General features: G+C 38.2%; 4 protein-coding genes across 4 annotated transcripts in view; all 4 read right to left on the bottom strand.

Annotated features, from left to right (window-relative positions):
- Positions 1 to 2,116: 2,116 nt before the first annotated feature.
- On the bottom strand, positions 2,117 to 3,077 carry LOC149047970 (uncharacterized). The gene has a single exon (XM_089202253.1). The coding sequence runs from the start codon at positions 2,653 to 2,655 to the stop codon at positions 2,242 to 2,244; it is 414 nt and encodes a 137-aa protein (XP_089058379.1). The 5' UTR covers positions 2,656 to 3,077; the 3' UTR covers positions 2,117 to 2,241.
- Positions 3,078 to 4,554: 1,477 nt separating this feature from the next.
- Positions 4,555 to 7,079, bottom strand: LOC149047969 (uncharacterized). Its single transcript, XM_089202252.1, has one exon. The coding sequence runs from the start codon at positions 6,016 to 6,018 to the stop codon at positions 4,999 to 5,001; it is 1,020 nt and encodes a 339-aa protein (XP_089058378.1). The 5' UTR covers positions 6,019 to 7,079; the 3' UTR covers positions 4,555 to 4,998.
- LOC149047968 (uncharacterized) lies at positions 6,666 to 9,126 on the bottom strand. Its single transcript, XM_089202251.1, has one exon. It carries the CDS (start codon positions 9,072 to 9,074, stop codon positions 6,666 to 6,668), a length of 2,409 nt encoding a protein of 802 aa, XP_089058377.1. The 5' UTR covers positions 9,075 to 9,126.
- Positions 9,127 to 9,543: 417 nt separating this feature from the next.
- LOC149047967 (uncharacterized) overlaps positions 9,544 to 12,500 on the bottom strand; it is a 4,105-nt gene continuing 1,148 nt past the window's right edge. Inside the window, exons 1-2 of the mRNA XM_089198907.1 lie at positions 10,472 to 12,500; positions 9,544 to 9,599 (exon numbers count right to left, since the gene is read on the bottom strand). The exon at positions 10,472 to 12,500 is cut by the window's right edge and continues 1,148 nt beyond it. Coding sequence (XP_089055033.1) covers positions 9,544 to 9,599; positions 10,472 to 12,500 — 2,085 coding nt within the window. The remainder of the gene's footprint in view (positions 9,600 to 10,471) is intronic.

Raw genomic sequence — 12,500 nt, 5'->3', positions numbered from 1 at the left:
TAGCCACCCAAGCTTTGAACTCATCAACTGTTACTGGATACTACACTGACTTACCATCAGGGCCCCTTTTCTGCTAAGCATACAAATTGGTCTGCTCCACTATCACATTCCAATCGGCTTCGATAAAATATAATAGAGAATAGTCCACGGCCTATCCTGAAGCTGAATTGTCAGTCCAACAGGTTGATCAAAAGCAACATCATCTCCAATAGTTGTGGTTACACTTACGTTCTGCCCACGGTTTCCCAAGAGGAAATTGGCTTGGTATGGGATCAGCTTGGGTTTCCGGTTAGATAATATTTTCCGGTTACATTGCAAAATATTGCCCGAGGTGAACGTTTGACCTCGCTGTGTTTGGCGGGAAATTTAATGCATTAGGGAGATCGCAAACCGCGAGACGTATGGTCTCCCTTCAGTCCTTCTTCTTCTTCTTCTTATACGGCAATATCCGGTTGATTCAGCGATCCAAAACTTCATTCTAAGACGAATGCGTAGAAGGCGTCTGCGATTACGACTTTTACAATCACTCCAGATGTTGTATTTGTTCTATAGAAATCGTCGCCTGCAAGTTGCTCGCCGGCCAAGACGTGCTTGGGTATTTCCTCGTCCGCAGAACTGGTTCCAGGAACTTTTAAACAGCAGAGCTCTCGATCGCTGGAGGAAGGAAAACTTCCGCGTGTCTCGGGCTACTTTTGAGTATATCTGTAGGCTGGTAGGGCCAGCAATAGCGCGACAAAACACTAGAATGCGTGACGCTATTCCAGTTGAAAAGCGAGTGGCTGTGAGCTTGTGGCGTTTGGCGACTGGCGAGTGCTACCGCTCATGTGGACTGATGATCGAACTGGCAAAACCTACAGTGGTTAAGTGCTGTCATGAGTTTGTAGACGCAATTTGCCGTCTGCAGGATGACTTCATAAAGTTTCCTTCTACAAGGGCGGAAATAAGCAGGAAAATTGAAGGTTTCTCTGAGAAGAGCAAGGTTCCGAATGTTGTTGCAGCGATTGACAGTAGTCACATTCCTATAAAAGCACCAAAAGAGAATCACGAGGACTGCTTTAACCGGAAACATTTTTACAGTTATTTAGTACAAGGGATTGTTGACTCTTGGGGACTCTTGTCATCTGTTGCCACTGGGTTTCCCGGGAGTCTGCATGATTCTCGAATGCTGCGACTAAGCGATGTGTACTGGGCCGCCGAAAACGAGGACATTCTCATGGAACCTACCCTGGATTTGGGGGGAACCGTAATTCGCCCACTTGTGCTGGGAGATTCAGCGTACCCATTGAAGACCTGGCTTCTACCGGTTATCAAAGATAATGGAGCCCTTAACCGAGACCAGAAGAAGTTCAATAAGGAACTCTCTAAAGCACGAATAGTTTCTTAGCATGCGTTTGGTTTGTTAAAGGGTAGGTGGAGAGCACTACTGAAGTGCTTGGATGAGGATCATTGGAGAATCTCAAACACCATCATAGCATGCTGTGTACTTCACAACATTTGTATTATTCGAGGGGAAGAATTTGATGGAGATGTCGAGGACGATAGCGATGATGACGATGATGATGACAATGGAGTTCCCAGCCAGGCTGCAAACGGTGTTCGACCGGCTGTAATTGAATTTGTAGCAAATCAATAATTTTTTTTTCAGCGATGCTCTCTGTTCCGTAATAAAATAAGGTAGTATGGACACTAGTGTAAAGACCTTCCATAGTAAACACCTCATGAAAAGCCGCCGAAAATGAAAACAGAGGAGCCCGGTTTACTTGCAAGTAACTGATCAACGCTAGACCATGTTTCTGTTGTTGGCCCTTTATAATTTCAATATTGTAAAACCACTCCCCTGATTACCCTTTTCTCACCATTTAATCACAAGGTTTGATTGTAAAACTCTATTTTTATTAAAATTTTCATTAAAAGAGCAAAACTGAATTCCCAGGTTTAATAATAATCATACAAGCTTTCACGTTTCTCGTGAATGTTCTGAACTATAACTGACGCAAAACTGTAACATGGCCATGCCTAGTGGCAGCATTTAAGAAATTATGTGAACATTAAAATATAGAAATAATATCACATGAATTTTCCTCGCAACACTTTAATCTATTAATAAAAAAAACGTGAGAGTTCGTTTGTCGTATTGTGTATAAAATGGTTTAAAATTCACGTTCAATGTCCTTTAAAACAGAAAACTACAACTTGAACAATTGATTTTTTAGTTGTGTATACCGTAAAGAAAAAAATTCTTTATTTTTTTAAAGAGAAAATCTCGCCCAGTTTGCCCAAGACAGAAAGAGTAAATTCCTGGTGCCTTTGTTGAGAGTCGCTTTGGAATTTTAACAAAGCCTCGAACATCCGCTGGTCTTTCTCGTCTGCTTTCTCGATGGCTGCTTGTTGTGCCTCCATGGGATTCAGAATTGTAATTTCTGCCTCTTTTCCATCAAGGCTTGCTCTCTTTTTCTTCTTTTTTGGTGGGCAGGGTGAATCCTCTTTCTCATTGGGCTTTTCCCCAACAGCGACTGTTGTTGGATCAGCAGTAGTGACAGTAGCTAACTCGTCACTGTCCCTACTCTCGGAATTCGTCGCGGAATCCTGTGGTCTCACTTGCATTACTCTTGTCTCCTTGACAAATTTCGGGTTTACTTTGTCGGACCCTGACATGAACTCATCGATCTCATATTAAAACTCAAAGGTCTGACGGTCCCTTCTTTTCTTGTTGTTGTTATCTTTGACGGCTTTGTATTTGTCGAACAAAGAGCGCCATTTCTCTTTAATCTGGGCTAGTGTTTTCTCTGATTCTATGCCGGCGTCGCAGCAGAAACTAACAAAATCTGCCATAATTGAATCCCATACGCTTTTCTTGCCATGGCTACTCTTTGTGGACTTTAAACGATCGTAATTTTCCCGGTAGGCTGCAATCAAGCTTCGTGTTTCTGCATGTTCCCAGCTTGTACGCCTGCTCTTTTCTGTGACACCCTTCTCACCAGATAAGTCAGCTTGAGAACTGTTGATTGGGCTACAAGATCGCGGAGCCTCCTGAGGAACGTACTGGTAAGGTATTCTTGGGTTGCTAGTGAAATAATACAGATATGGAGAGTACGCTCCTGGTTGATTTTGATAACTCTCTTGCTCTCAACTTCTCTGAAATAAATAACCGTTGTACAACGGTGCATCTTCCTCACCATCGTCTGATCTAAAGTTGCTGTGAAAAAAAAGAATTACAAAACTATGCCGCACTAGAGGAACTCAGATAATTAGGGTATTTGAGAAAAGACGAGTAAAATATACTCACTTTGGACCTCGAAAGTTTGCCATGCTTGTTACCGCGTGTCCCGAATTTGGTACGTGCCAGAGCATTTGCCGCGAATTCAGTTCAGCACCGCAAAAAATGTGCCCAGCATATGCTGCGGTTTCCTGTATTTGCAATTTTCTTCCACCCGATTGGTTGAACTACTCTTGTGGCTAGATAAACCAAGGCTAAACCCTACTACTTGGTTCTGGGAATGTCATGGGTAGTTCTTTTGTTCTTTTTGATGTATCCATAATGATTTCCCGTGGGCAGTTTCACTGTGGGAATATCGGTCACACACAAAACACAAACTCCCCGTGGGTAAATTCCTACTTTCCCCTGGGCAAAAGCTCTAGTGGAACCGCAACTAATATTTATGTCCCTTGACCACTCGTTCTCTTCTTGATTGGCTTCACAGGGCCTGGGAATGTCGGCATTTTCAACCATATTTTGGCGAGATAATGCGTCACTATCACTTGCACGAGCCGCCATATTTAATTAAACTTGCAAACTGTCACGATCTCCGGGAAAAAACCCTATTTAGACCGTAAAAGCAAGTAAAATCAACCAAGTTTTCAATTCTGATTCAATAATTTTGTAATAGCCGCCATTTTGGAAACTGCCTTAGCTGTAGGCTTACTCTGCCGGGAAGATACGAGCAAAATAAGAGGGCTGGTATTCATCAACACACATATGCGTTGTCGAAAACGCACCAAAGACACGTTCCCTGATTAATCAACTCTTTTAATCGACGAATACAATCCAGGTATAACTAAAACATCAACAACAACTCGATCGCGTGCAGGATTTTCTCAACCAACTAGAAAAAGAAACGTGATACCTCGGAGCACAAAGTACATTCTGGAAAATTGATTGATTGGAGACATTTCCGGTCATGACAAAAACAACAATAGCGAAACTAAAAATAGGTACCCAACGGGTACTTGTGTCTGCTGCAATAGGATGGCGTTTTCACAAAGAACAGTGGCACATGTCACTCCAGTGATTTTTTTAAAAAAAGGTCCGCTATGCTAACATTTGGTAGTGCAAGGTGTTTCCTGGGAGCGGATAGTTTTATTTTATGCAATCAAGTGTAGTACTTCTGTTTCTTTTATACTAGGGTGTTTTTTTTTTTGTTTTTTTTTTTTGCCTTGTGTTCACTATGTTGTATGTCCATTAGCATTAATATTTTTCAAAATGAACTGCATGTAACATATAAAGGTATGGAAATAAGTGTACCGGAAAAAATCGTAACGCAGTGGCAAAGACAATGTGGTAATTCAATTGCTTTTATTAACACAACTTATTTTGTTAAACATTAGTAATTCCACATGGTATATTTATGTTGTAATGAACTGTAACGAAACTTAATGGTACTTCAAGAACTGTTTAAGGGGCAATAACTGTAACGGAACTACTCAAAGTTAACGAAATTGCCAAAAAATTGCAATAAAGTGTAATCTAATTAATAGCAACTGAACCACTCATTCAATGTTGTATATTGTTACTTTTTGATCGAAATCATTTACACAATGGTTTTAATAGGAATAAACTATAACAGCATTTCTGCCTGTGTATACTGTCTTACAGGCTGTATGTGAGCGTAAATCTGGCATTAATAAAAGAACTTTGTAATTTTTTTTGTACAGGTTTGCACTTCCCACGTTTTTGTTTTCAACCTTTGCCAATGATGAGGGAAGTACATGAACAGCTATTCAAATGATATAGGGAGATACCTCGTTTATGATCTTTGATTTGTTGTCATATTTTATTTTTAAGATTGGAGCATCTAAGAGTGCTTCTGTTATCTTTTCTTCATCCAGTGTTTGTGGACGTTGTAAGATATTAAAAACTTTTTTAATTTGTTCTTGGAAGAATGTTACAGTGAACTGGTTGTCATCTTGTGAAACTTTAACTTGTGCAAAACAGTTGGTAATACATTTATCTCTTTTTTGCGTCAGATTACAGTTACCACATTTTATAATCTTGGCAGTAAAAGATCCATCTGCTACCTTTTTGTGGCACTGTAAACATGAAAGGTACTTTCCGAATGTTAGCAGACCAATGACTTCAACCTTGGCCTCTGTGGTTGTAAAAGAATCAGGCAGTTCAACAGACTGGGGTAAGGATTCAATGAAGTCCTCTGCTTCCGACACTGTACAGTCATGCATCGTTGTGCCCAAGGCCAGTTTGTCAGACTTGTATTCTTTTATAACTCTAACGTTATGGAATGTATAAGTTTTTCCTTCACTGACTTCATTTATTTTGTCTTCCCAGAGAGTTAATGTTATTGTTCCGGATGGATCGCTGAGGAAGCATTCAGCTTTACATTTTTCTCCATTCGCTGTAGTTACTTTTTTTGTACCACTGATCTTTGTAACTTTCGCTTTAATTGTTATCAGCTGTTGGAAGTGGACACCAGAGAGTGACGCTATGTTATTTGTTTGTGGTATTTCTTTTGGTGCGAATGATACCTTGGTTGCGTCAATTCGGACTTTGTTGTCCATAAGTACTGTATTTGATTTAAGATCCATTTGGAAGTTACTGAGCTTCACAGGGCTCTTTTTTGAACTTCTGGCTTTCAGGTCATGGTGTTTTTTTGTGGCAAAGCATATTGCTCTAACAGTACTATCAGAGCCAGTTTGAAGTAACATTTCAAAGTAGCTTGATTTTGAGCTTTTCTTCACTGGCGATACAGCATGGAGATATCCTGTTAGTTCATGAGGTTTGTCCATGTTAAAGCTGTTGAGAGAAAGAGATTTAAAATGAATACTTTGTAGCAAGATAATAAATTTTAATATATTTTAATTAAAGAAATTGTATTTTTGCGTTGTACATGTAAAGTTGTAATGTAATGTTTAAAGCAAAGTAATACTTGCCTTTGTAAGTTTTAATCAAATGGCGGGGAAAAGAGAGCGTTCAGGGTTACTATCCAAAATTAGACAGCAACCTCAAACAACACAAGAAAATTTAAACTACATGTAGCAGTTCTCAATGAGAAATGAGTGCTGCTGTTAGTTACATGTTTTAATACTACGTACAACACGTGCTAATATTTGTTTATAAAATACAAGGCGAATATCTAATCCTACTGGAGTTATGACGATTGCAGCTCATTTACAGATGTCAACTCATGCTTTTATTTGTTTATAAAATACAAAGCAAATAACTAATCCTACCCGGCCAAGTTACGACGCTTGGAGCTCATTTACAGATGTGGTATTAAAGCTTCCTTTTGAAACATTTAAGCAACAGAATCCTCTTTTAAGCTCAGTTACACCACACAAAAGAGTTTTATTTTCGATATTTCTAGTTTCTTTGACACTTTTACGGTTAATTTATCGATGGCTTCAAGAATATTGACGGCTGTCTACAGCAGCAATTATGTTCGAATTAATGCACAGATTGCTTTATGATCTGAAAAATATTTTTCTAAAATGTGCAAATTCACCTGTGATTCAGGTAAATTAGTATAAATGTGGTCTATGGTGGTTCTGTTGTCAGTTGTATAACATGATATTAATTGCCTGTAGCTGTTTTCTCTAATGAACAAATTATAAAGAGGAAGTTTCTCTTTTTCATTTAACCAGTTCACATTAAAATCACCCATAAATAGTTTAAATTGGGAACAGTTCATAGTCAGAAGTTCTATTAATGCTAAACACATCTGTCGTACAGGCACTCTGGGTGACCGATACACACCTATTATGGTAATTTGTGGTATTTTTTCAAGTTTTACAATAGCTATTTCTACGCCATTTGTGTTCATGCAAACTGGATACCCAGGAATAAAACTTATTTTACTATACACGGCTGTTCCACCATAAGGTCTGGTATTACATGTTGTGCATTGACTGTCATTTCTAAATAAACTGTAGCCACTAATTGTGTATGCAGTATTGCTGTCTAAAGTATATAACCTTGTTTCTGAGAATATACTGACATCAGTATGTGAATAGTTCAAATCTTTGCGTATGTCTTCTATATGTTTATGCAATGATCTTGAATTAAGGAAGCATAACTTAACAGTAGGTTCATGTATTTCATAAATAGGAGTTAAAGAAAAGTGGAGATGCTTTTCTGTCCGTAAGCGTTGCATTTCTGCTTTAACATCATGATTTACAGCTATTTTGTTCTCACAAAGGTCAGTTATGTAAAGCCCTTCTATAGTTGTTACTCTACTTAATCCTACATAATGAATGTGAGGTATTGCTCTCCTGGTGTTAAAGTTAACTACTATTCTTGTCTCAGTGTCACCTTGTGATCTGTGAATGGTTTTAGCAGCTGCAGGTCTCAATGGAAATTGCTTTCTCACAACCTGAGCTGTTCTGTTTCTTCCAACTGCAAATTGTGCAGTGATAGGTTTGATAGGAGTCCATTTGCGTTCAATACCTTGTACAAATAAGTACCTGTAATCATGTCTAGTTTTTCCTCCTACATGTGCTTGGTCAAATTCTACCCATATTATTCCAGAAGGTCTGTTTTTGTCATGTAATTGTATCTTCCTTACAATATTAGCAGCACCATTTGTCATGCCATCATCAGTCCTTAGATTCACTGCGATTTCTGTTCTTTCACCTTCAGCAAGTTGAAGGTTTAAAGGTAATTGCTTAGTTTTTCTAGGATCAAGTGGTACTTGCTTTAAGATCTTATCCCTTAGTTCTGCAGAGTTAGCACCCACAACACTATCTAAGGCTTTAATTGTATACTTTTCACCAGTTGCAGCCATGTGAACTCTCCTATTAAACTCATCAACTTTAGAATTCTGTATGAACAAATGGGGGACATCGATAGGGTAATTTGTACAATTTTCTGAAATGCATCTCTCTTTAAGTTTTGCAATGTCTTCTGGAGTGTGATTACCTTCTCTTAACCTGTTAAGAAGTTGAGCAAATTCTTTGCTTTCTCTTTGTCTCATAATTTCTTCTAAATCAAACATTGTATATAGTTCTTGCCACAAGTTGGGAGCAAGAGCTCGATATTCTGAGTTGTTCATATCTTTAAACACATAACCATCCATAACAGGTTCTAACTGAAATAAATCACCAAGTGCTATCATGCTTACACCTCCAAATGGTTCTTTGCTGCCCATAATATCTTTTAATCTGTTATTTATTTGTACATTAAACATAGTATTGCCAACCATTGAAATTTCATCCAAAAATATTAGTTTCACTGCACGAAGTTTACATCTCAGAGTGTTAAGTCTACTTGAGTCAAGAGGTTTATAAATCTTTAGTGACTGGCTTGCTGGAATTGCCAAGGTACTGTGTATTGTATTACCTTGTATGCCAAAAGCAGCTTTTCCAGTTGGTGCTAATAACAGTATTTTAACATCATTGAAGTCTTCACCAGCTCTGGAGTTGTAATATTTTAGTGCTGCTTGATATAGACATTTGACCAGATGGGACTTGCCCACTCCAGCTCCTCCAGAGAGGAAATAGTAGAATGGTTTGTCTGATGTTTTAACAATATGCAAGATATGATAAAAAAATTCCTTTTGCTTTTGATTTAGTGTTTGCACCAATTGTCTGTACTCTTGGTCTTGTAATTCATCTAGTATCAGTGGTTCACTAGTTTCTATTGCTGAAGGAATTCCAACATCTTCTGATAAATCATAGTTTTCATTGAGATCAGGATGCAAATCTTGAAGACCCTCAGCCTCATCCTGGTATTCTCTGTTTTGTGTAAATGGTGCTATTGAGTCAAAATGATCATTGTCTTCATCAAGATGAATCAAGTGTTCATGGATTTTGTCTAAGTCTTCACTGCAAACAGCATATAGTTTCATTTGCTTATTTATACTATCTTTTACATTTATGAAACGTTCTTGGTAGGAGGAACAGTTAGCTAACAAATAAGTGTCCTCATTTCTCCATGACGTAAACAGCATTATTAATTCGCGATAATGTTTTTCTGGATCTTTTTCACAGTTATACCAAACACTTCTTATAATTCTAGCCTTTGATCTTTTTTTGTTACTTTTGGGATTGATGAGATTATCCTCAAAAAGGTCATCGTCATTTTGTTCATCATCAGCTGTTTCTAATGGAAGGTTATCAGAATCTCTTTCGAATGATTTTTTTGCATATAGTTTTCCACATGAGTCATACCATGCAGCCCAATCTGCCAATGTTAAGTATTCAAGGCTTAAAGGGCGTTTTGCATATCTTTGCAAAAGACCATTGGTATATACATCTTCACAATCATCATCCATTTCTTCAATGTCATTTATTGATTTTAAAAGCTGAACTCTTTCATTAGGGGGAGTGGTATTTATGAATATTACTTGACAAGAAGACTTCTTCATAGGAAGCTGTAAAACAATGTGGTAATTGTGAAGAAGAGCTCCCCAAAAAACCTGTCGGCCGACTGTCGGTCAACTGTCGGCCGACAGGTTACCGACAGTCTACCGACAGCTAACCGACAGCGTAATTTGCGTAATTTACAACACACCAGACAATCTAAGAATCGCATTGGAAGATAATTTAATCGAAAACTCGGCCAAAAACTCTGATAACCATAAGCTACGTATCAGTACAAACACTTTCGTTCAAATCGCCCAACAATGCAACGCTGCCTCTTATGGCATGTTATGTATGTATCAACGATGTTTACCTTGTGCATTTGTGTTGCTAACATCGTCCTCTATCTTGCAGGTTTGGGATGAATTGCTATTTCCAATTTCAAGTTTAATAAATGATACAACTGTGAATCTTTTTAGTCGTTATGTTAAGTAATAAATTACTATACGCAACAATTCGATAATTAGACTTGGATGCGTGATGCGATAATTGATTTAGGCGCGCGCCGCTAAAATCACGATTCTACGAGTGAAGTATCTTGTATATTTCACCACTCACAAAACGGCTCCTTTAGGAGCCACCAAATCTTGAAAGTCAATTGTCAACGTATTACACATGTTGGATGTTGTATCAAGCGAAAACCGAGAGAAAACTTAAAGGTTTGTGTTAACGTTTCACGGACAAGCTACCGACAAGCTACCGACAGGTTACCGACACATTACCAACAGTCGGCCGACTGTCGGCCAACTGTCGGTCCACTGTCGGCCGACAGGTAGCCTATATTTCGGGCAAAACCTGTCGGCCAACTGTCGGCCGACTGTCAGCCGACAGCTGACCGACAGTCGGCTGACAGGTTTTTTGGGGAGCTCTTCTTCACAATTACCAACAATGTAAACAGCTTCTTGTGCACTTATCTCGACACTGTTTAAAAATTTGTTTCCAATGTCTCGGACTTGTTGCTTTATGCTAGAATTTCCTTTTCTGGCTTCAGCACATGCTTGTCGTAAAAGTTCACTCATTCCTTTTTGTGCTTTAGAAATATATGAAACTATGTACATGGCACATGCATACACATCAAGTACAAACTGGATATCCATGTTTGCTCTCCACGCCTCGAGGGAAGCAGGATTATAGTTGTTTATTCTTAACTCATTCGGTTTTCTTTTTAAAAACACAGTTGGTGAATTTAACGATGACCTCACAGCTAGTCGATATTCATTTTCAGTAACTTTTAATTTGACAAGTAGTTGTTCAAATGTTATAGGTTCGCCTTCTTTCATATCATTTAATTGCTTGTTGATTATTTTCCAAGTGTCTTTGTGCTGTTTTATTTTATTTTGTGGCATGTCTGCTTCTAAAGGGTAAAGAATTTCAGTTGCTCTCATAGGAGGTTGTGGATAGTTAAATCGACATTCATTCTTTGACTTTTTTCTACAAGTGTGACAATGCCTGTGAATTTGCCTGTTCACTAGTTTATGTAATTCTGTATTATCAACTGGCCACTGACAACTAATTATTTTATCAATAAAGTCTGTAACGGCAGCATCGTCGTCGACTCCAAATACTGGTGCATCTTCAAGCCATATAAGCATGTGTATGTGGGGTGAGCCCCGCTGCTGGTATTCTACTCGGTAAAACCAGTCAGAAATTTTGCCTAATGGTTGAGCTTTACCAAAAAGAAAGTTCGTGAGAAATTGACTAATTTGATAATCAAAATGTCTAGCACATGTCACGGGGTCACTTTGAATAAGCCTGCATTTCTTATCCCAGGTCATATTTTCAAGCTCACTGGTAGTGTAGTCTTTGTGATCAACTACCTGGCCAAGTATTCGAAGGAAATGTATCCATTGTGTTTCTGCTGAAGAAAAACTACAGAATATAGAAGATGGTCCTAATTGTCTAATCATTGCAAACAAATCTTTCTTAGCCTTTTCAAAATATGGTGGTGAACCTCTTAATGCTCTCAAGAATTGGAATCCTTTATCAAGATGAATCAAGCGCTCTATTGCTCCTTCACATTTCAACTGTCCTGCATTTAAAGATCTATTATTTCCTTTGCACTTCCTAAGAGCAACTTGTGATTTCCCTAACATAATTTTCATTTCAAGTTTTTTTGTTTTAAAGAATATGTTTTCAACACACATAGCAGCTCTCCTATCTGAGCGTCTTAGTTCAGATTTACAGATGTCGCTATAATGAACGTTAACTAGTCTATCTTTATTTTCCGGCCGACCTTGACCAAGGAATATACCAGGATACGCTAATTCTTCAGAATATTGATCTCTGAATATACTTAGGGGTTTGGTTCCTTCTCCTGGTGCAACATTTAATATATGTTGAGGCTCACTGTCTTCAACAAATTCTGTGTTCGTCAACATGGTGTCAGTAACACCAGCAGGTATTTCTGCCTCATCTTCAGTCCACTGATCATCGCTATCAGTGACATCACTTCCACTAATATTACTTTGCTTATTGCAGCTACTGGTGTTTTGTATTTCTTCTGATTGTTCATTTTGATTTTCAGGATTAGTTTCACCTAATAAACTGTTTACTCCCCAGTCTTGATTTACAGTTATTCCTTCCTGTTTGTAGAGAGTGCTGTTATTAACTAGCCAATTGGCTTCTTGAACAACTTTATGTGGCCTTATATTGAGAGACAATGCTGAGCTTTTGTATTGCAATTTTCTCTTTAAATTGACTTTAATTGTACCAGCATCATTGGGTAACCTTGGTAAGATATTGACAGTATCAGTTACTTCTGCTGGGACATTTACAACATTTCCATGTATTTTGAATTGCCTTCCTCTTGGAGCTTGCATTAATTTTTGAAATGCAAGTCTTGGAGCTACAAGCCTACATTCCAGTTCATTGAGGTCAAAAAATTCAGGTTTTATTGGAAAACTCATTCCATT

The sequence above is a fragment of the Pocillopora damicornis genome, chromosome 3 (assembly GCF_964200805.1).
Source record: "Pocillopora damicornis chromosome 3, jaPocDami1.2, whole genome shotgun sequence".
Classification (NCBI taxonomy): domain Eukaryota; kingdom Metazoa; phylum Cnidaria; class Anthozoa; order Scleractinia; family Pocilloporidae; genus Pocillopora; species Pocillopora damicornis.
This window is presented reverse-complemented; position numbering and strand designations above follow the sequence as displayed.

Bases quoted from the DNA above. Each gene is read 5' to 3' on its own strand.
- LOC149047970 (XM_089202253.1), bottom strand. From the start codon at position 2,655: ATGTCAGGGTCCGACAAAGTAAACCCGAAATTTGTCAAGGAGACAAGA.
- LOC149047969 (XM_089202252.1), bottom strand. From the start codon at position 6,018: ATGGACAAACCTCATGAACTAACAGGATATCTCCATGCTGTATCGCCA.
- LOC149047968 (XM_089202251.1), bottom strand. From the start codon at position 9,074: ATGAAACTATATGCTGTTTGCAGTGAAGACTTAGACAAAATCCATGAA.